Consider the following 26,605-nt stretch of genomic DNA (forward strand, 5'->3'; position numbering starts at 1 on the left):
GATCACACAAGAGGAAGAGGAATACACACTGGGGTTTAGCTAGTTATATATATGTACGTGTAAGAATGACTAACTCCCCATATTTGGTTATAATGGTGTGCCTAGGCCCTTTAGGCACACCCATAACCAAAGTAGGAAGCTAGTCTACTTTCAGTGAGGGGTGCATTTAAACAATGTGGCAGAAAACACCTTTTTACTAAATCACCCTTTTATCGTTTCTTATGTGTGGGTGTGTTTGGTGTTGAAGTTATGGTGGGCAGTTTGCTTTTTTACATAGTCTACAAACTAGTCTCAAAGTTTGTATATTTTTATTTGCAAATCCTTAGCAATCTAAAATTGTAGTTGGTTCCTCCCTGTGTATCAGTGCATGCTAGGTAAATGACAACTTAGTTAGCCTACAGAAGATATAGACTCAATTTTATTGAGTAATGGGTAGACTTTTCAGTTAAATATACTATTAAGTTATAGAAGCTGTCTCTACAAGAGATCACAGTGCATTCAGCTGGACAGGAGAACAAAAACAATTACATAACATTCAAGGTGTTGAATGAGATCTGTACAGTGTCGATGTGAGCTACCCATTGAGCTGAGCTACCCAAGACAATACAATGCCCTACAGCACCTTTTGGGTTGGAATTAGAGTTTGGGCCATGTTTGTAACAGCAACTCATAAGGGACTGTACGTTATTTACCGAGGGGGGAGGGCTGGTGCGCTGGAAGTCCGGTCAAAAAAAAAAATCATGGCCCCCCCCTCCACCTCAATTTTTTTCCCCCTGGCCCTCCCCCCACTTCAATTTTGTTTTCCCATGGCCCTCCCCCTACAGGTAAAAAAAAAAATGTAAAATTGGTAGATGAACAACCATCATGAGAACAGTCAGAGTAGCCTACATCAAGGGCGGTTGTCTGCACTATTATGTGCTATCGATATCAGTGGATACCTATGAGAAGCCGCTAGAATCTACCTCTGCGGCTGCATGGGATGCCTTTTAACTCCACTGTCACCAAGACAAATTGCCTTCACTATTTTTTTACGTGTTAAGTAATAATAATAATAATAATAATAATAATAATAATAATGATAATAAAAACTTCCATTTCAATACCAATGTCCGAGTTGTTACTACTGTAAACTACAAAGTGGAGAGAGTTTCCCCACCGCAGCTTCAATATTTCCCTGCTCGACAAGCAGCGCCTTTTTTTCACATGTTCAGCACAGTAGCGAAGCCAGGGACGCAGGAACTGGTTTTGACCAGGGGGTGCTGTGAAAAAAAAATCTGTTTTTTAGCTGCAATTTCCTGCGTTCTAATCAATGTTAGGGTGAGGAATGGCGAATCACATCTGAATAACTTCCTCATGTTTTATGTAGCCTAAACAAGGATGGCTAGATTTAACTTTTTTTTTTCTTTAACATCTCACTTTGACATTATTAAGTTCTTCTTGCGGAAGTGAAACGCGCACCTGATGTGGAGGTGAGGGCGTGTTCAAGAGCAAATCGCGCTGCCTTGACAGTTTGTCTCTTCAGCATGGGCAGTGTGCAATGTGTGAAATTAGAAGAAATGCTTTGACTAGGCTATGCGATGCACTCGTGAGAGGTGACCGGGCTTTCAAATAGGCCTAATTTAGATGTTCTTGCAATTGCGACTGTGGATCAGGTGCATCTCGATCAGGACCCCTGTCCTGTCTCCCAGACCGCGCATAAAAGCACGCACGCACACACACAGGCATAGCTCTACCTTCCCGAATGTAATTACACTCTGACGGCCAAAGAGTTCGGGATGTGATCGGAGCAAGAAGTAGGCTAAGCGCCAAAGCAGCTCGTGTATGGCGTCATTATGTGGACAAAAGGTCCACGAGCGCCACGTACTGCACACGCGAGGTATTTCATTGTGCGCGCGCGCGTAGACACTGTCGCGCGCGCGATTTTGCTCTGCGCGCGCGCGCAAACGCTGCCACGCACGCGCAAACACCGTCTCACGCGCGAGAGGTGACATGAATTTCCTCACGCGCGCGAGCAGGAATATGAATATTTAAATTATCTCCTCCCACTGATTAGCATAACCAGCGAGGCGGAAGTTTGTTTAGTCCGAAATAGTCATACACAGATATCAAGATCAATTGTTTATATCGTTGCTATGTAGCAGGGACTGCAACTCGCGTTATCTGACGAGTGGAATGACTGAAGGTTGCTGACAAGGGCATTTACCTCTATTTCTTACCCATTTTTATGAAAACATTGTTTAATACATAGCCTATGTTTGTTTCATGGGCGAACTTGTTGAGATTCGCAGACAGCAGATGAGGAATAAAGTGAGTAGACATTTCATCAACTGAATATGGTTCGTGTTGTATCCTAGGACTATTCCTGTCAGCTTCATTTTGCTCACGACGGAGTTTGTTTTAAGAGCTTATTAGCAGGCTAGGTATTTGGCATGATGACAAAGTTGTTTTGCAAAGACCAAAATGCACGTTTATAGAGGCCTAAGTTAACATGTTGTAAGTGCAATGTTTCACTGAAATCCAGCTCCGTGCATGCTGCATGACTGAGAGACATACCTGTTTCCTACGATGGTCCAGTCCAGTCAGATATTTGTAATGTAGGCCTATAAGGATTCAAGTGTGTTTGATATAAGCATTGCAATAAAAGAGGGAGCCGGATAGTCAATTCAAGCGGTCAGATCAGAAACCCTTTATTGCAATTTGTTGGAACAATCGTTCATTTTGCCACTGTCGTGTTCTCCATACCTGGTGACGAGTGGGCAAGACGGCCGCAGTTGACTTGAGACCGGAGGCTGAAATATATGGATTTAATGTAGGCTATGTATTCAGCGATCCAACGGGTATACACAAAGAGCTCTAGCTGAATTTAGTCTACATTGCATCAAAGAGCTCACTCTGTGCTTTGGAATGAAATGATGAAGTGGATAGAAAATGAACCGTGCGTGGAGTATCCAGTAGATGGCGTCGACACACTGTAAATAACCAATGACACTACAATACTGATACAAGCACAATGAATGATAAGGCTAGAAAGTATGATCACTTTCTCAAAGTACTGCAATGACTCCCAGAAGTTGACTGGTTCATGGAAAATGGTAGCGCAATACCGGCCTCTTCGAATATAGAGTTGAATAATTGAATCTTTAAGAAGTGACATAAATGGTAGGCCTACAGATCAATAGACTGTATTTACCTGCTCTCTTTGTGTCACTTGGCTAGTACATTTAATGCAATACCAGTGCAATGCAATATATTTAATAAAAAGGTGCAGACATTTAAAAAAAAAAAATAACTCTGCCTTCAGTTGCTGATCGGCGGCCCCTGTACGGAGGTGGTCACACACAGCCAACGAAACCACATGGGCAACATTGAAGAGGTCAGTGTGCAGCCCAGCTGGTCTGACCCAAGCCATTTAAGTGGTTAAAGAATTTAGTGAATCCATCTACACATGCCATATCTACAGGGGCCTAATCTGTCTACCTTTTTTACATGTTGCAGCAATTGCCAAAGCAGGTGGGTCTTTGCCTGGATTTCATCACACAGCAGCAACAGGTCTCTAGGACTCTGGTTAGGTACCCTCTATACCAGAAGTGGGCAAATTCAGGACCGGGGACCACATGCAGCCCGATGAGCCATTTCATGTGGCCCGCAGAGTCTTTGCAAGACAGACAACTTTAAAAATAAGCTCAACATTCTTAAAATGGCTGCCTAAAACAGGGCTCTTGCCAACTTAAAATTAACCAAGTACCAGGCTACAATGGGCAGAAATGGCATAGCTGACAAGTTATGTTCACTTGTACGCAATATCTTATTATTAGCAAGGGGCAAGTTGTCTGCGGCATCTGGCCCCTCGGACGATATTCTAAACCCAATGTGGCCCTTGGGCCAAAATAACTGCCCACGACTGCTGTATACACTTTATTTCTGGAAGGTGATGTGGGTGTCATGTTACTTCAGCAAGCAGCACAACGCACACAGTTCATAACATTTCATCCAGGCAAGTTCTTCTCATTTTCATTTAGGGAGCTGCCAATCCCAATAGTGGTAACACAAGTGCAGAGATGTCATGTAGACTATTGAGCTCAACTAAATGGGTCACTACTAGTAACATAATAATAACAGCAATAGCTACACCACACGCACAAAGTAAATTGAATATGTTGTGATTCCAAATGACCTATTCTCGATGAAGGCACAATCTCTACATTTCTTTGCTGTACAGGAAATTCAGGCATACTGCATATCGGCAGTTGGTGAGATGGCGTGGGAGTTCATAGGCTATGTTTGGGTTCCACTGCAATCCTGTGCCGTCACAAAGATCTGGCAGACCTTTGAATCTACACATTGTACAGGTTTCCAGGATGTGATGTATTTGTGGCAAATAAAGACATTTCTATGTACAGTACACCTGAATCAGATGTATTTGTTATAATGCATTTCTTAACCTCAGTAATGGTTTTTAATGCATATTTAGGTTTTCACATGTATATTTATACATTGTATAGTATAGAAGATGGACTGAAAAGTTTTACAATATCATACACACACACACTTGCCCATACAGAGTTTTTGTGTACAATTTTGGGAATCGGCTGTGAGGGCGTCGGATCATCTCCTCTTTTGGGGGTACTGGGTACACACTGCTCAACGGTGGGGGCGATGGCTGCCTCTCACGTGGAGAAGTGTCAAAGTCTTGCTGTAGTGTAGGTCCGCTTTACTTGTCCTTGCCCACTCTCTCTCACTGTTGCACAGTAGTGTAGTGCTGCCTATTGAAACATGTGGTAGAAATTATGGGAAGCGATGATTTTGTTTATTCTGTTAATAGTGATATTGAACAGGATGTCTTCCACCAGCAACATTCTGAGGTTACTGAGAGGTATGAAATTACCTGCTTAGGATGCCATGGTATGTGAACGGCTTCATTTTTGGCGCAAAATGGTTGATGACGTTGTGGATTATGAGCTGATGTCTGGTGACCTGATGCCATTTTCTTGATGTCCTTCACCTAGCCAGTGTCATTGAGGTCATCAAAGTTTCCGGCCTCCTTGTCTGTAATGACAGGATATACAGTATTAAGAACATGACATATCACTGTCGCTCAGTAGTAGTTTTCTACATCTTGTACAGACAGTGTAAAATAATTCTAATTGTTGGCAAATGAAATCAAACAGGTAATACTCAAGCACTGGCACATAATACAGTCCACTGAAAGCCCCCCCCTTGACATTAATGTTTTGCTCTCCGGCCACAGTGGCGAGTGGTTTTCCCAAGTCACTAACCACTCTGGTTTTCTGCTAGCCACATTTTTGCTCACAGTTCTTTTCATTATCATGCTAAACCAAGAGGGTTAGTGATATGAACACATAATTTCTATATGTACAGTGGCTGTCAAAAGTCTACACACCCCTCTTCAAATGTCAGGTTTTTGTGATGTAAAAAAAAAAGACAGAAAGACAAATAAATTCACAGCTTTTCCCTCCTTCAATCGAAATATTTATCAATGCAATGCAATGCAAAAATGTACACGCCCTTAAATTAATACTTTAGTTGCAGCACCTTTGGCCTTCATTACAGCACAGTCTTTTGTGGGTAAGAGTCTCAGCATGGCACACATTAATATGGCAATATTCGTTCACCCCTCTTTGCAAAGCCCTCCAAATCAGAAAGACTGCGAGTGCAATCTGCCACAGTCAGTCCTCCTCAGATCACCCAACACCCAACAAGGCTCCCTTCACTTAAAGTATGGTGTTATTGGGGTGATGTTTTGTGCCAAATATACCCTTTCGAATTATGACCAAAAAGTTCAATCTTGGTGGAGTACATTTTGCAAAAAATACTTCTGTAATCTCCCAAATGCATGTGGGAAGATGTATTATGGTCAGGTGAAACCGAGGTTTAACATTTTGGACATAATTACAAAAGGTAACAACACCTCATTGCCAAGGTAACACCAAGCATAAAGTGAAGCATGAAGGTGACAGCATCATGCTATGTGATTATCGTTCTTCAGTTGTAACTGGGGCTTAAGTCATGGAATTTAGAACAGTTCCACAGGGGCCATTGTAGTGGCATAAAGGGGGCGGGGATGGGCCAGTGAAGTTAAAGACCATATGCCTCTGTGAATAGATGTGATTTCAGGTGCTTCTTGAACGTAGCCAGTGTGGGGGCCTGGCGTATGTTGGGAGGTAGACTGTTCCAGAGCGTGGGGGCAGCAACACAAAAAGCTCTGTCACCAACAGTACGGAGTCTGGCTCGGGGGATGATGAGATTGTCCTTTTCAGAAGACCGCAGAGACCTGGACTGGGAGTGGGAGAGTTCAGTCCTGTATGACACGGAACATCTGTTGGGCAATCTGAGGAGGACTATGCAGATGAGATGCATTCGCAATCTGTCAGATTTGGAGTACTTTTTGCAAAGATACGTGTACAAATATTGTCACTTCTATGTTTGCCATGCTGATAGACTCTTACCCAAAAAGACTGAGTGCGGTGATAAAAGCCAAAGGTGCTGCAACAAGGTATTAGTTTAAGGGTGTGCATATTTATGCAACAATGTTAATAGAAGTTTTTTATTTTCTATTCTTCCCTTTTAAAGCTTTAAGTTTGTTTTCTGTCATTTTTTACATAACAAAAACCTGGAATTTGAACAGGGGTGTGTAGATGTTTACCTCAATCTAACTGCTTCATCCCGTTTCATCTTCCGTCTCGGATTGATGTTGAGGAGCCTGGTCGGTAGCATACCTGCAAGTGCTTCTTCCACCGCCTGAAAATAAATAATGCAAGAGGGAATAATATAGACCGATTGGTAAGAGTATGCACCAAGCAGCTGAGCTGTCTGCTCATTTCGAGAGCTGTTAACGATTACATTACGGCCATAGAAAGAAGGCTGGCTGCACTGCTGACAAGTTCATGAATCTTGATGTAACAGTGCACATAATTTTAGCATCAACAGGATGTGACGCAAAAACGTACATCCATTCAACAGGGCAAATATTTGATGATGTTATTACCATCTTATAACAATGACGACTTGGCCTGTATTATAGTTCTCAGAGTCGGCAAGAATGCCCAGCTTCCTGCTTGTTTAGCATGACACAGTAGGTCATGCTCGCATTAATTAGTTAGCCTACTAGCCTACTAAAGGACTTGTATTTATAAATCAACCGCCAACAACTGAACTAGCCTAGTGGTCTATTTACATGTCAAACATGGCCCACACAGCACAGAAACAAAAGAAAAGAGAAGAGAAAACATTGTAAGCTGGTCTTCGCCATTCACACACTTTGACAGCGTTTCCTAAATTGTGGCAGACAAATGTCTTTAGAGCAAATACCTACCTAGGCTCTTAAACAGCACCTTCCTGCATTCTGGCGTCCAACTTCAGGAATGGGTCATCATCTCTGTATGACAGCATGCACAGAATTAGTGGTCAATATACAACATTTTTATAAAAGTAAGAGTATGCACATCCCACCTCGCTGAGGCCAGGTGCAGGACAAAGGCGCGTCTAATAGTGGAAAAGAGTAGAAGTCCGCATCCTGTGGCTCCGCTTTGAAAATGTATTCAGGTCATACAACCATGAAGACCCTGTTGGGGGTCAGCTGCTCTATGTTTCCCACAGCCCATTGGTCCCACAGCTTATTCTTGCTGCTCCATGTTCCCACAGTTATTCCCACAACTATTCAAATATAGGCCATATGTTCCACACCTGTTTATTGTTAACACTACTACATAAGCTTGAGGCAGTTTTGAAAACTATCTCTGAACTACAGGAAGCCACATCTTGAGCAGTCACCTATAGCAGAAATGACAAGATCTGAAACGAACGGACTAAATTTGAAAGAAAGGGCCCAGTGCATTTAAAAAGAGAATGCAGACAGCCTATTTCAGGGGACTCAGAAATACTAGGCAGGGCACAGCATAGAGAGAGATCCAGGAGCGGTGGCGTTTAAACGTGACAGAAATCCAAGTTAAAACTTTAGAAAAGTGAGTTATTAAAAAGTCACTGGACTCGGAGGGAGGAGCAGGCGTGTTTTTCTCTGCCTTTCACACTGACAGCGTCGGCGTGCGCGACCAGTCCTGTTCAAAACCCTCCCCACAGCCAAAGCTATCATGCTACTTTGCCATTAATTTGAATGAGACACCGCGGAACGGTGCAATTATCTCCAGCACATACATTAATTCTCCAGTCTTGTCTAAATTTAAATGTAGGCTATTCCTATGGCGAACTATTCTCAGTTTATTATTATTATTATTATTAGAGGGTTGCTAAACACATGTCAGTTGAATATTGACTGAACAAACTAACCTCGGTCTGCGAATGATGATTCTCCTCTTTGGCCTCTCTGAAGTCCAGGCGAAAGTTGGCACAGCATCCTTTATAAGCTTTGTGATAACACGGGTGGTCTTTACAAAACACTGCTTCTCAAAGTGCTCAGAGCAAACCTTGGTCTCAGCGTTGATCTGTAACCATAAATACCAGGGTATGCATTTTAGTTCGTTAGCAAAACAACTTGATTTTGGCACAAGTAGGCCTACGCTACTGGTTCTGGTAGCACAAAATCAGTGGCCATCGGATCGCTTACCACACAATTAAAAGCCTAATCTTGAAATAGCGATCTGGAAATATCATATAAATGTAGCGTTGTGTAATTACACATTCATATTTTTTATTTCACCGAGGCATTCGCGTCATTAGGCTACATGAGTCATGACAAGTTTGGCGAGCTAGCTTATTTGTGCTAGCTAATTGGGAGGGAAAGTGGAAAACAGCGATCCTAGCGGTTACGTTCCAAACACCAGGGTGATCCTATTGAAACTCCCATAGACAAGTTTTTAAAAAAATCCCACAAAGATATGACTTGGAACTATAACACCAGACACATTTTTCAGCGTACACAATAGCATGAACTACTACCTGTGAAAATCTTAAGTCATTTTTTGCCCTTTTAAGAAAAATACAAAAAGTGCCAATCTGGTCGGAAACGGACTGCAGCTCCCAGCATGCTGTGCTTCGCGCCTCGTTGACAACACAGAGAAACAAATGAACGCGAACGAACGCAAGTTCTTCGCATATCTTCACATTCTTGTAATCCTATGAGTTCCACATTGTCTTCTTATTACACATATATACACGCGATCATTTTGGTATGGTTTTAAATTCTCTAGTAGATATGATGGCTTCTGTGGTGACGAGTAACCACCTCTCTGGCTCATGTTTGGCTATGCTAATTTGGCTATGCTAATTACATGGAGTAAACAAGCCACACATACCAGTCAGTGTAGTTCTGTATTAGCTTTTTAAAGAATATTAAAATCAGCTCAGATCAGTGAAAAACCGAACATTTTACCACCTGATTCGATAAAACGGGCCAACATGCCCATAATATGACTGCCACTACTTCTACTTCGTCGTCAGGGCCGAGATGTAATTTTTCAAAGAAAAAAAACATTCATTTGTTGCAGGGGGTTGGAACGTTGCCAGCAGGGGGCGATGAGATTACTTTCCCTCCCTATGCGTATGATTGAACATAATTTTGCATCTTACCTTGAAATGTGGACCAGGACCCCTCTAGATGTGATTTATACATCCACGGCGAAGTGCCTGCTCTTTGGGGAAACGGTGGAAAGTCTGTCCACGGTAGGATTTTTTTTCTCTTTGAGGACGAACATTTGGGCACACAACAGTGAGGCGCCATGACAGCTGGTGCGTTGCCGAATGTACCCCTGAAGTGTACCCCTCAACGTCTTTAGAACGTTCCGGGTGAATAAGGCGAACATAGACATAGCATATTGACACAATGTTTTCATCCACCAAAAAATAAAATGGTTTTACGAATAAATATGTGAATGCCCTTGTCAGCAGCAGCCGTGAGTTGCGTTTCAGTTGTGTTTCAAAGGTGGTCGGTTGCAGTCACCGTAGCAACGATAGTCTATCAACAATTGAGATCTGAGCTCTCTGTGTTTGACTATTATGGACTAAACAAACTTCCGCTTCATTTGTTATGCTAACCAGTGGGAGGAGATAATTTAAATATTCATATTTCTGCTCGCGCGCGTGAGGAAATTCATGTCACCTCTCGCGCGTGAGACGTGTTTGCGCGCGCGCGTGGCAGCGTTTGCGCGCGCGCGCAGAGCAAAATCGCGCGCGCGACAGTGTCTACGCGCGCGCGCAGAATAAAATACCTCGCGTGAGCAGTAAGTGGCGCTCGTGGAGCTTTTGTCCCGATTATAACACCATACTCGTGCCATTGCTGGCTATTGATACAGGGAGAGTGAGAAAGCCACCTTTAGTTTGCATTTAACGTAGGCCATATTTAAGACGCATTAATAGGTGGTGCTATGGTGCTCAAATCAGCAGCAAGAGGCAAAAGGAACAAATTGCCAAAACAGAACCAGTACAACATTCCAAAACATCCAACAATAGCACAGCCATTACACACCGCGGCAATTCAACTTTGACAACTGTGATGATAGACAAGCCAGGCACACAATCGGCTGTGCTCTCCTTCAGATTCACCCCATAGCCAACTCCGAGGCTAAGCTAGACTACTTCACCAGCAACAGGCAAGACCTAGCATACCAATACACGCTTGTACGAATCCAATCTCCACAGCAAGAAACAAAAGTCACTTCTTACCTGACACGATGCACAACTTTGGTGACATCCCTTCACGCTTTAAATGTACATAATTCCTTGCTTAGTTGGTCCGTTTTTGTTCACCAAAGTGATGAGACTTCTCTTCACAACAAGTTAGCTCCTCCAATGGTTTCAATACCTTATGATGCATGGCCAACACATCGCCCTTAATACCACTTTTATTACTACCTTGACACCACAAGCTAAACAAAACAAGCTCGCGTCACTGCACCGTTCTACCAAAGTACGTCTAGGGGTACTGTTCTTTCCCGTCTGGTTGGGGTCTTTAAGTTCTTTGAACACAAATGTAAAGCACACGGCGGTGCCAATAAATAAATCATGACTTACCAGAGGCTGTGACCACCATTTGACTACAACACCTCTCCAAAATTCCTCTGGAAATGCCCATCCAATTCGTTGTCAAAACTTCCCAAACTGTTATAGGCTAGTTCACCTCAGCTAGTTTGATATTTGCTCACGGGCATTTCCTATGATGCTCAATGTTCCTCCGTAGCACTAGCAATCCTACAGTGAAAGAGAGTCAGCGCGGGCAATCTACAGTAGCTGCACCTGATAGTTTTTTGACTACAGATACACGCTTCAGTGCTATAGTATGCACCGGGACCTTGCATCGCAAAGCGATGTGTTTCAGAGCATGTTTTATTATTGTTTAAAAAAATAAATAAAAAATAAAATAAAATGAATTCGGTTTTTTTCCCCATGGCCCTCCCCCTAACTCCGATTTTTTTTGCCATGGCCCTCCCCTCCACCTCATTTTTTTCATCATGGCCCTCCCCCCCTACGCACCAGCCCTCCCCCCCCCGGTAAATTACGAACAGTCCCTAACTCATCTCGAGGAAATTGACAGAACAACGGCTCTGCTTCCATAACCTGCATGTGTACAGACAAAATACAACCTTGACACGAGACAGGGTCTCCCAGATCATTTAATTTCAGTTGGAAGTAGTTACAACAGGAATAAACACCACAGGAATAAAAACCACTTTTCTATCTGAACATTAGAAGGTTAACGTGAATGGTCAAGGCATGGGTAGGTTGGGGTGGCTCTTGTAGACGTCATTGGCTTGACATTTGCGGCCACCTGCAAAAATCAACACAGACATCAAGGACATCACTTTCCTCACCTTGACATTAAACCACCAAGCCAAGTAGAGATCAATGTTCATCATCAGTTTCGTGCAGAGAACTTTGGTGGGTAGAGGCTAAGATGTTTTCATAAGGGCATAATGTAATAAACATGTCAACTGTATTTAAAACAACATTTTAATTACATCATCATAGAGCAGGGGTGGGGAACGTATGTCTCAAGGGCCGTTTACTTGAGGCCGTCTTATCCGGCCTCTAATATAATTTTAATGTTATGCAACTTCACATGAAATATGACATGTTTTGAAAAGGCATCTTAGAAATCACTTTTGCAATAGTTATATTATATATAGTTATATTTCAGGGGACTTAGAGAAGGTGGGGTCTGTTGTAAAGGGGGCCACCTTCAATATAGGCCTAAAGTGCAGGGGTAAATCCTAGTTTGTGTTCATAGTATGGCCCTTGGAGGACTTTATGTCCCTTGGAGGAATTTGAAGTGGCCCTTTGAATGAAAAAGATTCTCCACCCCTGTCATAGAGCATACATAATCCCATTAGCCTGTAATGCTGAGGAGTTACGACTGTGCTGCAATTGTAAAAAACAACAACAACAAAAACAAACAAACAAAAAACAAAGAGGAGTGGGATATTGCATACTGCAGAATAACCGTAGTCTGTAGAATAACCAAATGACACCCTGCTTATGTGTGACTGTCTTTGTTCCTGACATGCTAGGAGGGGGGAATAAAGTAAAACACAAGGAGTTAAACTGTAGGCCCTATTAAACAGCACACCCACCAAGCACCTTTTAAAAACACAACATCCAAAAAAAAAGAGAAAAAACGAAAAACACATGATGAAACCTAAAACTGGTCATTGGATTGACAGCGGGATTTGATCAAAAAGATGTGGAAATGTACCAATTACATTTGCATGCAAATTGATAGAATGTTTGATGCTTATTGTCCTTGGGACTCCACATAGGTCTACAGATGAACATGAAGGTATATGGTATGTGGTATGTGATGCAATGATCCGGTTAATGCTTGCATCACAGTTCAAGTGAAGCTCAGACCTAAACTTCTTCATTTGTCATGCACCCACAACCACAGTAACAGACTTGTCAGTAAGATAATGCAGCTGAGGTTACAGTATTAAAATACATGCTATAAAAAGTGCTGTCACTAACGGTAAGTCAAAGGTGATGTGCACGGGCAGATCTCTTTTTTGAGGATCTTGAAGTATGTTTTGCATGGTTGTAAGTAAGACTGAAATATTCTGGAATACATACCCCAAAGTTGTTGGTCTAATGATCACAACATGGCTTCATGTCCTGAATTACAATGCAGTAGGACAAAGAGACTTCAAAATTCAACTGACAAGAGTTGAAAACAAGAAAGCGATTTCAAAGCATGACATTGCATATCCGGCATCATCACATTGCATTTGCACCTCAGCTTACTTAGCATGCTGCAATTTATCCATGCTCTGTGTCAGGCCATAAAGCAGAATATGCGGTACACAACCAATAAAAAGTATCCCATCCCAAATGTCATTGAACTGGTGCTATGATTTGACAGTGTGAAAAGATACATCTATTAGTATGGTACAACAACTGGTATAATGCTTGAGAAAACCTACATATAAAATATGTGTATACTGTATGTGTGGCCACCCCTGCAATGCTCTGGTTAGGCTTTAGATCATCACTTTTGAAGTGAAGCATAGAGACCTTAACTTCTTCATTTTGGAACACAAGCACAACCACAAGGGCACTTCAACCATAGAGTCCTACAGGGTCAGGTGGGATGTAAGCTGGCAACCCTCTGATCTGGAGACCAACAAGATCAATATTAGACCACAGCTGCTGCTAAGATGGTGTGCATTACCCGTCAACAACACAGTGAACCCAAACATTCTCTCCAGCAATAGCAATAGCAATAGCTATAAGATGTGTATAGCACAATGTCACACATAACTCATTCAATGTGCTTGAGAGGAAAGAAAGAGGAGAGAGAATAAAGATGTTATAGAAAGTAGAAAGTATAGTAAGTATTATAGGGAGTAAATAGCTAACTTTGACCAAAGGCACATGGAAATAAAGCTGATGTTGGAGAAGTTGGTTACAGGATTTGGCAGCAAATGCCATTTCACCTTGTCTGGATTTTACCCTTGGCACAACCAGTAGTAGGAAGAGCTAACACATCTATTAGGATGATCTTGTAAGCATATCTGCAATATTTAGGGCCGACCTTTGAGTGACGTATAGAAACGTTTAAAACTCACTTCTAAATCTCACTGGCAGCCGATGTTAAAAGTCAGCTTACTGGAGTTATATGATCTCTTTTCTTTGTTTTCGTTAAAATTCTAGCAGCAGCATTTTGAATTACCGTAGTTCGCACCTGCCTGAGTAACTTTTGGGGAAGGCCTATCAGTAGGGCAGTAGGTCCCATTCTCACTTGTACCTGGACTTTCTTTTGGCCCTTCCAGTCTCAGCCCCTACCCGTTCTCTGTCAGCGCCTAAGCACTGAAAACTATACTCAGTCCCCTCCTGCACTGTCTCCACTCCAACCACTAGTCTGGCCAACGACAGAAAGCTCAGTTTGTTAAGGCTAAGGCACCCGTTCAGTCATTGCAGGGTTAGACAGACGTTTCAGTGAACTCTGCAACCCTGCAATTATTCAATAGAAAGAAAACAAAAGAAAAAAAAAAGAAAAGAAAAAAAGGCCCTACACAGTGGCGGTAATGGTAGCACTACACTACGTGGCCGACCTGGGTTCGATTCCAACCCGGGCCCTTTGCCAACTCTTCCTCGTCTCTCTCTTTCCAACTCGCTTCCTGTCACCACCTTCACTGTACTGTCGTGTAAAACTAAAAATGAAGGCTTGAAAAGCCCCAAAAAATACTGAAAAGAAAAGAAAGAAGAAACTGAGTGCAATCTATTTCCTACAATATATGACTTCAGAGACCACCAACAACCTGTGACAGCGCGGTGTGTGGAAAACTACTTCAAGGCACCCATTCATAAATAGGTTTGCATGGCCATGGGGATCCAGGTTCAAGTCCAACATGGACCGTATCCCACTTCTGCGCCCCATCTCTCTCTCCTCACCTCGCTTCTCTGTCACTCTCTTCACTAGCTCTGTCAAAATAAAGACAGAAGGCATGAAAATATATGAAAAAAGACAATGAAAAATAATCAAACCGGAGTGTCACAGTTTTCTCCTTCTTTTTTGATATGAGAAAAGACATTTTCTGCTAACCCAACAGAACTTAGATCACAGAGGCAAGGCAGCCTAAAGACAGGAGATGCGGCTTGGTGCAAAGAGAACAACCTTGCTCTGAAGACCATCAGAAGCAAAGGGACCATGACCAGGGGTGAAAGTATTTTTCGTTTCTTACTGGTGCTACTACGCCCCCCCCCCCCCCCCCACCCCCCCGACTGGGGCCCATCTACAGAGAGAAGGTATGAGCCTACTCACTGTTTCCCTAACACAGTATGGTAAAAATTACATCAAAGAGGGTAGGGCGAGACTCCAGACAAAGATTCTTCTATTAGAGAAAGATAATTCAAACTACGCCCACCCAATGCAAAGGAGTGTGCTCACGTTTGGTCTCCTAAGGGGGCGTTTTTTTACCCTCCTTCTTCTTCTCATTTTTGGTGTTTGGTGGTGGCTTGCACAAGATGTGTGCTATCAATGTGTGCTACCAATTCATTCTCAACCTAAAGTCACCCAAAGGTAACTCAACCAGGATACCCAACGGTTTCCTAACCGAAGGTCTCTTAAAGGGGCGTCCACCTGACGTCATAGGAATCCAGGAAAAGAATGGGCTTGATGTATCTCACTCTAATGGACGATTCTTTGCTCCAGAGGGTGGTCACGACGACACAGAGAGTAATTAGCTGCTCTATGCCTTCCCTGGTGGACATTTATACCTCCTGCTGATTCAGCAGAACCAAGGACTTAATTCAGGCCTGCTCCTCTGATCTGTTTGAACTGCTGCCCTCAGGTGGAACAGGACATACAATTTGGATTACAGTTTTATCCCAACAACACCGCCCAAACTGACAGTAACTGAAAGTCTAACCTCTACACACCGCCCCAGTCCCCACCTTACTTAGCCCAGGGATGTATGGCCCATCACTGACCTTATAAACAATAAACAACTCAAATAAATAATCAACAGCGGCACACACAAACACTATTTTGATTTTTAGAAAACGATTTCGAGGTCTACTTGTAAGACGTTCAAGGCCAAGCAGTGGGCCCTGGCCCACAGTTTGAGAATCACAGATTTAACCTGTACAGTATATTACAATTTGTATAGGGGCGTACATAGTGGCACAATATTTGATGTGTTGTGTTGTGTGCAATAGCAGCAACTGTGTAATAATTTATGTGCAATATACCTCCATGTCATTCTGTCTCCCTTGTACCCCATATTCACTTATTTGCACTAATATGTATGTTTTTGCTATAAATAAATCAGGTGCTTTTCAGTGTCAATCTCCTGTAATTACTGCCGTGACCTAGTGTAACCCGACATATTACTGCCCCCTCGGGCGCGCAAAGTCGCCACCACGTCAATGGGAGTCACAGCACAATACCGCTGGACGAAAGGACTGTATGAGGCTTTGGGAGGGAGGTTTACTAACGTTCTACGCCAACTCTGCTAGTTAGCCTCCATTACACTAGCTCACATTTCACGTGCATATAGTGACAATAAAACTATTCTTTTCTATTTTTTCTATTCTATTCTATTCTATTCTATTCTATTCTATGTGCGGTAAAAGTCAGTCCTCAGCAACCTTGAATATCCATTTCTATTCACTTCTGTGAAATTTAGAGCGCCATATTCTGTTTAGAATCTACAGTCGCAGAAGAACAAAGCCACTTTGGATATCAAGGTTTAGGGTACATATACTATAATCCTGGACGGGATTGTAATCACAGCACATATATTTCAATGTTGTATAAAGTTTTGCTCTCTAATAGGCCTAAGCCCTGTGACCTCCAGCATTGAGATGCATTTGTACATCACAGCAGCAAATGTTTTCTCACTGTTTATTGACAGGATGTAATGTTTGGCTGAATGTGTGTGTGTATTGGATGTGTGTCTTACCTTCTTCCTATTTATAGTATTTCCATTTCATTTAGCTATTTATTGAGGGAAGTTTGATGGACTATCAAACTAAATCCCCAATCAATAGGACAAAGTTTTCTAAAATGAATTGACGAGACACATTGATGACATCTGCAGAAATCTGACGATGCGTCAGGTAGCCAACTAAACAGTGTATTGCAAGCATGTGAGCCATAGTAAGTTCTACAAAGTGCTTGCCGTCAGCTACCACATGAGGGCAGACCACTATTAAAAACCTAAAGCGGCAAGGTGGAAATCATGCTGCTCACTTGTGAAATCATGTGTGTCACACTGTGCATGTTTATCTCTCTGTTCTATGTTTGCATAGATATAACATAGCCTATAGGCTACATGTACCCTATCTATAGCAGCACGTATACAGCACATGCATGAGTGCCATGTGATCTGTGTATTGGACATAGACTGAGCAATCACTTCACCCTTTCTTTCTTTCTTTCTTTCTTTCTTTCTTTCTTTCTTTCTTTCTTTCTTTCTTTCTTTCTTTCTTTCTTTCTTTCTTTCTTTCTTTCTTTCTTTCTTTCTTTCTTTCTTTCACCTCATCCTTTCTTTTTTTCTTTTACATATTCCTCCATATATCTTTGCTCCACTCTCTCCTTTTACAATACACGCAAATGGAGCCTCTTTTTAATCAGGCTGACATGTTTGTCCAACATAGACACAAAAGTCCTCTTTCATGAATACCCTCACATAAACATGAACACACACACACACAAACACACACACACACACACACACACACACACACACACACACACACACACACACACACACACACACACACACACACTGTCTGGGGGCCCTCGGGGCCACAGTAGGGGGCAACATCATTGCCAGCTGCACATGCACCCACGCCACCCCCCGCCACCCTAAACACACACACACACACACACACACACACACACACACACACACACACACACACACACACACACACACACACACACACACACACACACACACACACTTTCTCTTTCACATGAACACAACATTTGTGCCAGCCCCAGGGTTTTGTAAGGCTTGGCATTGAGCATAAGAGCATGGAGGCTACTTAGTGAGAGAGAGAGAGAGAGAGAGAGAGAGAGAGAGAGAGAGCTAGTTGGCATGGATGGGTAACAAACACGTTGTTGACACAAACACGTTGATAATACAGGGAAGTAGACCTATTGGTCAATGTGGCTGTGGACTTGATGATGGCTGAAGATGCTGTTAATGAAGCATCATCACTGTTCAGAAATAACACACCTTTGAGTAAGACACCGTAATTAGAATTTAAATAACCCCAAGTTATCTAATATTAGCTCATCATCACACAGTTTTGTGGTCTGTTTTCAAAACATAATCTCATTGGCCTATGTGGGATTAAAGGCATTAAAACACAGATTTTAATGATAGCCTGCTGAATAAATATGTGCACATTTCAAAATGTCTGTTTTCTTAGTATAGCCTAATCTCAACAGGTAGGCCTAATATTAGGCGGTGTGATGTTTTAATAGTGCAACTAATGAATGCCAGTGTCCGCCTTTAATTCCGGTTGATAATTAGGCTAGGCCTAGTCTCGTTCCTAATCCCGAAACTGATTTAACATTATTGAAGCCTATAGGTTTTCAGTAAGCACTATTTAGTTGAACGCCTTTTCTCGCATCTTAGTTCCTGCTACAACCTCCTCGCTTCTGAACTCTTTCCCGTCTCCAGTCCGCACAAGTCTCTCCCCCTCCCACCTCTGTTATGATATGGTTAGGCATCGAATACGCCGGATGCTCTGTTGGACTGCCTGAACGGGGGCATCGCCGTCTCTCCCTTGATTACCGCGAGCAAAAGGGGGGGAGTAGGATAGATAGGATACAAAGACCGTTGGTGAGGGAGAGGACGGGCACGCAATGGCATCTAAGGAGTTATCTGTCGTTGGATTCTTTAACGTCAGCAAAGAAATAACAGGTATGGGAATACTTGTGTTACTTACAGGAGAGGGCTATTATCGGCACAGTGGACATCTGCTCCGACCGGGCTACTGCAAAACTGGATTAGATTAACGTTAGGCTACTTGTCTTGATGTTGCGCGTCGCACAGTTCCAATTCATCACGGTATTCGGAATTAGGCTACTTAATTTCTTGGCTCAAGTCTTGAAGACTTTCCCGAAATGTAGCCGACGGATCTTTATACAACCATTGGTCGTTGAGCATGTCGCGGGTAACCTAAGTGAAATTTCATATCTCAAGGCCAAATGAGTAGGCTGTTTAATACAGACATCGACAGTAGGTAAATTCGATCCGGTACAAGGACATTGTTTGGGTTTCATGTTTTCTGCACTTGGAACATCAATAAAATATTTCTGTTCCATCGTTCGTTTTTGTGGGCTCGTGCGAGTGAGCGTTTGTGTTAGTGCCTGTCCATGCATGCGAGTGGCCGTGTGCGTGCGTGTGTGTGTGTGTGAGAGAGTGTTCACCGGCTTTGATGTGACTAATACTAGTTTTTAGCTTGCAATTTCTGCAGTAAACTAATGCGGGCTGCGTGGCTTTCACTGGGACGCACTTATGTCCCCGGGGTGTACACCACCAGTAAGTGTACGGTATCTCTCATGACAGGCACGCGCGTGTCTGTGACACATAATCACTGCGTTGTGACACATACAAGCACATACTGCAAGTCAGCAACACAACTGTTTAACTCTGTAACAGCGACATCCATGGTCAGATCTATCTATCTATCTATCTATCTATCTATCTATCTATCTATCTATCTATCTATCTATCTATCTATCTATCTATCTATCTATCTATCTATCTATCTATCTATCTATGTGTTTGGGTAGTGCACTGTACGACTATCCATTCTTTACCTATCCATCTTTTCTTCCATCCATTCACCCTGCCCTGCCATTTGTTCGCCATGTAAGACTGAGCATGTGCTTTGGTGTAACCTGTCTCTTTGAGAAATCTCAGGGGGTTTAAGTGATTGGGTTTTACGCAGATTAAAGTTGATTACAGCCGCACTGACTCTATGTTTGTCTTTCCCTGATCCCTCCTTCCCTCTCTCTCTCTCTCTCTCTCTCTCTCTCTCTCTCTCTCTCTCTCTCTCTCTCTCTCTCTCTCTCTCTCTCTCTCTCTCTCTCTCTCTCTCATATCACCCCATCCCCCCTTCTACCCTTGGCTCATGGGGATCAGACACTCTAGGGAAGGGAGGCCCCTGGAGTGTGTGTGTGCGCGCGTGTGTGTGTGCACACGTTTGGGTGCGTGTATGTGATTGCGTGCGTGCGGCACAGTGACAGCTCTGAATTTGACCTGCGGAAGTGCAATAGAATGCCCTTGTGAGTCTTGTGACAATAAATGAAAACAGAAAGCAGAAAAAAGTCTTATATATGTGCACCCTTGAAACCAAACACACACACACACACACACACACACACACACATCGCAAATCCCAATCACACACACACTCTCACACGCATGCACACACACGCACGCACACATGCACACGCGCACGCGCACGCGCACACGCACACGCACACACACACACACACACACACATGCACACTCACACACACACAGTCTTAGATAAGATCTTTAAATAAACTTGCTGCATATTTCAGATGAGAAGATGCACGTGCAGCGACTGTTTTTGAAAACAGTGTTTGCAATGTGGCAGATATCTTTTGCCTTTTATTATTTTGTTTGTAATTTGTTTCTTTCTCTCGCTAAACACATTTACCACTGAGGATTCATGGGGTTCTTTCCCAACTCCTCCCAACTCCAGTCCTCCCTTGTGCTATTTCTTAAAAGTGTTACTGCTGTTAAACTCCACTCATTTGTCAGCAGTTAAAGTTGATGAAGCCTCAATTAGGGAGCCCAAAAGTGGGGATGCAAATGCACCACTGCAACCCCCCTTTCCGGCACCTACAGTATGACGGCAGAGGTTAAATTCAATCTCTCGCAAAATCGCGAATTCAAAGGTAATTTTCTTATTTGCAATCCGGATGTTGAAGGGGGAAATGTCCCCCAATAGTAAAGGAAACGTAATTGTTGTCTCCATAGAGTAGCGTGAGGTGTGAGGCCTCAAGCACAGCTCGAGGACGGGAGTTGTGATCATGTGAAGTACCCATGGCCTTTTCTTTTATTTCACACTACTGAAGGCTGTCATTTGGCTGGTCTTTGAAAGAGACGGACAGAAAGTCTTTTCAGAGAATTTATGGAGACAGTTGTGAAGAGGTTGACAGGTGTGTGTGTGTGTGTGTGTGTGTGTGTGTGTGTGTGTGTGTGTGTGTGTGTGTGTGTGTGTGTGTGTGTGTGTGTGTGTGTGTGTGTGTGTGTGTGTGTGTGTGTGCGCGCGTGCGCGGGCAGGCGGGCAGGTGTGTGTGTGTGTGTGTGTGTTCGTGCGTGCATTAATATGTGGACATGTGTAAATAAACTCATGTAAGCATTGTGTATAGAGGTGCATTTGTGCTCTTAACAGAATGTCATGCATAAACCTCAGATGCAAATCAGGCATGTCACACAAGACTCATGATCAAGCTAGTGAACCTATTGAACCGAGGTCCTTAACAACTACTATCCTTGTAATGCCATGCATGTATGTAGGAGGTTGTACCTGGTATGCACTTTCAGTTTGTACTTTATGCATCTCTATGATGGCACTTTATGTCTATGTTTTTTTTGTTTTGGCGTCATATGTATCCGTGTTGTGTGTTATGCGGCAGCTATGTATGCCCGAGACAAATTTCCTTCGGGACCAATAAAAGAATCTTCAATCTTGAACCTTAAACCTTGAAGATGTTACTTTTCCAATCTGAACATAAAACTGTGTTTACGCGTACTCTACATTTTCCCTTCATGGCTCCTCTCTTCTCTCTCTCTGCAGATAGCGTCAGAAAGGTCATCGACAAGCCATCCATCAAGTTTGTGCGTGCTGTCAAGCTCGACACTAAGAGCGGCAAATCGGAGGACAGAATTCTGGTAAGGCGTCACTCTACTGCTCTGATCACTTGTGCCCTACCAAGCAAAAAGACAGTAATTGTGCATAGGTCCAAACTGAGTGAAATTACTTAAAAATGATTCAGTTGTCCAGCCTAAGTAATTTTAGGTAGATTATTGGCACAAGGTTGTTTTGTTACTCTACTGTATATTGCCACATACGTTTATATGTTTTTTTCTCTAAGGGGCTTTCATGCTTTTATTTTTAATGATTTGACAGTGTGAGATGGTGACAGGAAGCGAGTGGGGGACAGAGATGGGGGAGGATCGGGAAATGTCTTGGGCCGGACTCGAAAACAAGGTCCCTGGCCCAATAGTCTAATGCCCAAATCGTTTGAGCCATGACCGGGGCCACTTTCTTGGCAGATCAATCATTTTATTTTTTATTTAACTTCATGTTTGGATATGTCTTTAAAATCTTAACTCATTTGCATCAAAACGCGGTGACTGCCTTTTTACTTTGGCGGGCAGAATTGCTCTGGTCCTCAATGAGGTCCTCAGTGCTGCTTGCAGAGACTACACCTGACCTCCAGAATGACATACCGGTAGTTGAGTAGTACTCTATGCCTGAGTAGACAGTGAAATGTCTCATCTCTAAGTGGTGAGCATGACCATGCATCAGTCTAGTGTGTGTGTGTGTGTGTGTGTGTGTGTGTGTGTGTGTGTGTGTGTGTGTGTGTGTGTGTGTGTGTGTGTGTGTGTGTGTGTGTGTGTGTGTGTGTGTGTGTGTGTGTTTTGGTATCTATCTATCTATCTATCTATCTATCTATCTATCTATCTATCTATCTATCTATCTATCTATCTATCTATCTCTACATGCTTCCCTATCTATCTATCTCTACATGTCTCCCTAGCTCTGTCTCTCTTTTTCTCCCACCATTACTTTAAATCAACTACAGCAATGACCCAATTACCCTTTTGTATGGGCCAGTGATTTCTTGGCCGCCACCTTTACTCCCAAGTGACCACGCTTGACTTGCTGTGGTTCCCTCCGAGGTGAGGCTGCACATCTGTAGATGGCCTCAGTGTCCAAGTTTCACTCTCCAATCGATTGTGTCCACAGAAAGTGGTTCTCACAGCTTCACCACTCTTCCGCCACCCTTCCCTTCTCCTGCCCTGCCCTCCCCCCTCTCTCTGTCTCTGTCTCTGTCTCTCTCTCTCTCTCTCTCTCTCTCTCTGCCTCTCTCTGTCTCTGTCTCTGTCTCTGTCTCTGACTCTTGCTGTGCATGTGGAATTATTAGGTTAATAGGTTGATGCTGTGGGATGGTACTTGCTGCTGCTGGTGTGTGTGTGTGTGTGTGTGTGTGTGTGTGTGTGTGTGTGTGTGTGTGTGTGTGTGTGTGTGTGTGTGTGTGTGTGTGTGTGTGTGTGTGTGTGTCCATGTCCATGCTGTTGTATTGAGGATGTAAATACCCGGCAGGTGTATCAGGTGCCAGTTGCGTGGTAGATGGCGATGCAGCGTGGTGTACTCTCTTCTCCATCATGGTGTGGTGAGCACAGGTGTCAAAAGTCAAAGTAAATGTAGGGTGTAAGTACAACACTGGCACACATGGTATTATATAGCTGTTACACCATTTACCCCATTGTACCGAATGAAATAGATAGACTGTGTTGTTACTGAAAAGCACTAAAAACTCAAAGACCCACCACAAACTTGAACTGGCCAGTGCAGACTGCAGAGTTAGCTGATGGAAAGACAAGTACACAGGGCTATTAGTTACTCAGATAAGTTACCTGTGTCAACTGACCTTTTTTTCTCCTTTTTTTAACCTCCGCCAACGAGGTTATGTTTTTGGTCGCGTTGGTTTGTTTGTCTGCCAGTAGGATAACTCAAAAAGTTGTGAATAGATTTTGATGACATCTTATGGAGTTATTGGAAATGACAAAAGGAACAAGTGATTACATTTTGGTGGTGATCCGCATCATGATCTGGATCCAGGATTTTTTTGTTGTAAGTTACATTATAGGAATAGGATTCCACAGTGTGTGTAGATGTTATGGCATCGGTGACCCCATGGCCTTGGTAGAGGTTTGCACTCTCTGAGTGCTTCTAGTTTACTTTTGCTTTGACTTTTGAAACCTATGGTGGGCAGGTGGGTTGATGTGTAGTGTGTTCTGTTGGGGTGGATGGGGCGGTAGGTGAGATGTCTTCTGTTGTTGGCTGCTAGATTAGGTTATTAAACAAGGTTGTAGGGATAGAGTTCACTACTGAACATTTAATTTACTGAGGGCTGCTCATCACTGACAGGACAGTTTGTTTGAATGTATGTGTTAAAATGTGTATGTCTTTTATTTTCTTATTGATTTATTGTTTTTTGTCATCTTTAGGTTTTGTATTTCATTTTCTAAACTTTTTATTTATACTTTTTATTCATTGACTGATGAAGACTGGGACCGCAAACTGAATTGCCCTTCTGGTGGGACTAATAAAGTTATCTGAATCTGAATCTGAATCTGCTGAGGTGTTAGTGGCGGTGACGATGTCAGTATATTTTGCTGTGTAGTGTTGTGGTGCTACATTATGGTGTTGTGCTGTGTTGTGGTGTGGTATGTGTTGTGGAGGGATATGCTCTGTTCTGTTGTGGATCTATTGAGGTGTAGTGTGTTGTGGTGTGGTATGGTGCTGTGGTGTGGTGTGGTGCGATGTGGTGCGGTGCGGTGTGGTGCGATGTGGTGCGGTGTGGTGTGTTAGGCTGTGTTGTGGTAGGGTGTAGTGTGTGGTGTGGTGTAATGTGATGTGTGTGGTGTGGTCTGGTGTGGTATGTGTTGTGGAGGGATATGCTGTGTTGTGTTGTGTTGTGTTGTGGTGTGTTGTGTTGTGATAGGGTGTGGTGTGCTGGAGTGTGGTGTGCTGTGGTATGGTGGTGTGGTAGGGTGACATGTGTTGTGTTGTGGTGTGGTGTAGTAGGGTGTGCTGTGGTGTGGTAAGGTGTGGTGTATGGAGTGGTAGGGCATGGTGTGATATGTAAGGAATAACGGCCAACGAGGTGTCCTGATATCAAGGGAAATAATGGACGAGGCGGAGCGTTCTAACAGCCCGACGGCGCAGCCGAAGGGCTGTTCGCTTCGCCAAGTCCATTTTCCCTTGATATCGGGACACCTCGAAGGCCGCTATTCCGCTTATCACCCGGTTACCAGCATTTCAGTATTAATGTATTAATACTGTATGTTGATCTAAGGCTTCGTGAGAGAGTAGAGTAACCACTGCGCTTGGTACGTTGTGTATATCTAGTGAGATGTGCCTATCGGTGGCATGTAAGGGCCCGCGCAGAATGTTGGGGTGACTTGACAACCAAATGCGATAGTGACGACTGGGTTTTTGATTTGACAACCAGATGCGATAGAATTAGTAACGGGGTCTTGACCAAACAACCAGATGTGATAAAACTAACGTCGCAGTCATGACTAGACAACCAGATGCGATAGAATTAGTAACGGCACTTCGCCAGAAAGTTAGAAAAGAAGCAACTTAGACGCCGGCACGCCTGCATGACATCATAGGTGTCCTGCTCTCGGGGAATAAAGGAAACCTGCTCAGCCAATCAGAAGACGTACCGTCTGCTCACAGAGTGATAAGGTGTGGTAGGGTGTGCTGTGGTGTGGTAAGGTGTGGTGTATAGAGTGGGAGGTGTGGTAGGGGGTAGTAGGGTGACATGTGATGTGGTGTGGTGTGGTGTGGTGTGGTAGAGTAGGGTAAATGTGTACACTGTCAAAACATGCCTTTACTGATGGTGAAGGTTAGGAATGGTTTTGGTTTGGGCATAGTTGTAGCGTGTATGGTCGGACTAATAGGATGTCGGACTAATGGGTCTCTTTTTTTAAAGACCAGTGACATGGAACCTCAGGAGTGATGTGGTGTGTTGAAATGTGGTGAGTGTGTTGTTGTGGTCTGTTGATGTGTGGTGTGTTGTGTGGTGTCGTATGTTGCGGTGTGTATGTGCAGTAGGTGGTGTGGTCTGTTGTGGTGTGGTGTGGTGTGGTCTTTTTAAGTGTGGTGTGGTGTAATGTGTTGTGGTGTGGTGTGGTCTGTTCTAGCGTGGTGTGGTCTGTTTAAGTATGGTGTCATTTTTTGTGTTGTGTTGTGTTGTGTTGTGTTGTGGTGTGGTGTGGTGTGTTTAAGAGTAGTGTGTTGTGGTGTGGCATGGTGTGGTGTGGTCTGTTTAAGAGTAGGCCTAGTGTGTTGTGGTGTGATGTGTTGTGTGTTGTGTTGTGTTGTGTTGTGTTGTGTTGTGGTGTGGTGTGTTGTGTTGTGTTGTGTTGTGTTGTGTTGTGTTGTGTTGTGTTGTGTTGTGGTGTGGTGTGGTGTGGTGTGTTTAAGAGTAGTGTGTTGTGGTGTGGCATGGTGTGGTGTGCTTTAGTCTGCTTTAAGTGTGGTATGGTGTGTTGTGGTGTGGTGCGGTGCGTCTGTGGAGGTGCGGTGCTGTGTGTTGTGGTCTGCTCTGGTGTTGTGCGATGCGGAGTGTTTAGATGTGATGGTGGTGGTGTGGTGGTGGAGGAGACGTCTGTGAGCCCGGGGGCATGCAGGCAGCAGATTGGGAGATCAAACAGCAGGCGGCTTGGCAGCGCCACAAGTTAGTCATCCAGATCAGTTTTTAATGACACACTCGGCCGCACGAGGGGCCAGCCAAACCAGCACATGCATGCCTACACACTCACAGGCACATACAGAATACACACACACACACATGCGCAGCCACTGACAGCTTTGACTGGGCCGGGGACAAAATCTTCTG

The 26,605-nt window shown here is 43.5% G+C and overlaps 1 protein-coding gene and 1 long non-coding RNA gene across 2 annotated transcripts in view; one reads left to right on the top strand and one right to left on the bottom strand.

Moving 5' to 3' along the window:
- Window positions 1–3,705: 3,705 nt before the first annotated feature.
- LOC134466248 (uncharacterized) lies at window positions 3,706–10,058 on the bottom strand. Its single transcript, XR_010038248.1, has 5 exons — window positions 8,305–10,058; window positions 7,334–7,396; window positions 6,665–6,759; window positions 4,886–5,046; window positions 3,706–4,763 (listed from the first exon to the last, which is right to left on the bottom strand). It is a non-coding gene; the product is annotated as an uncharacterized LOC134466248 (long non-coding RNA).
- An 8,633-nt stretch (window positions 10,059–18,691) lies between these two features.
- carmil3 (capping protein regulator and myosin 1 linker 3) overlaps window positions 18,692–26,605 on the top strand; it is a 131,198-nt gene continuing 123,284 nt past the window's right edge. The window contains exons 1-2 of the mRNA XM_063218527.1: window positions 18,692–18,842; window positions 21,760–21,854. Of these exons, the coding sequence (XP_063074597.1) occupies window positions 18,785–18,842; window positions 21,760–21,854 (153 nt within the window). The 5' untranslated portion in view covers window positions 18,692–18,784. The remainder of the gene's footprint in view (window positions 18,843–21,759; window positions 21,855–26,605) is intronic.

Source organism: Engraulis encrasicolus, chromosome 16 (assembly GCF_034702125.1).
Source record: "Engraulis encrasicolus isolate BLACKSEA-1 chromosome 16, IST_EnEncr_1.0, whole genome shotgun sequence".
Taxonomy (NCBI): Eukaryota; Metazoa; Chordata; class Actinopteri; order Clupeiformes; family Engraulidae; genus Engraulis; species Engraulis encrasicolus.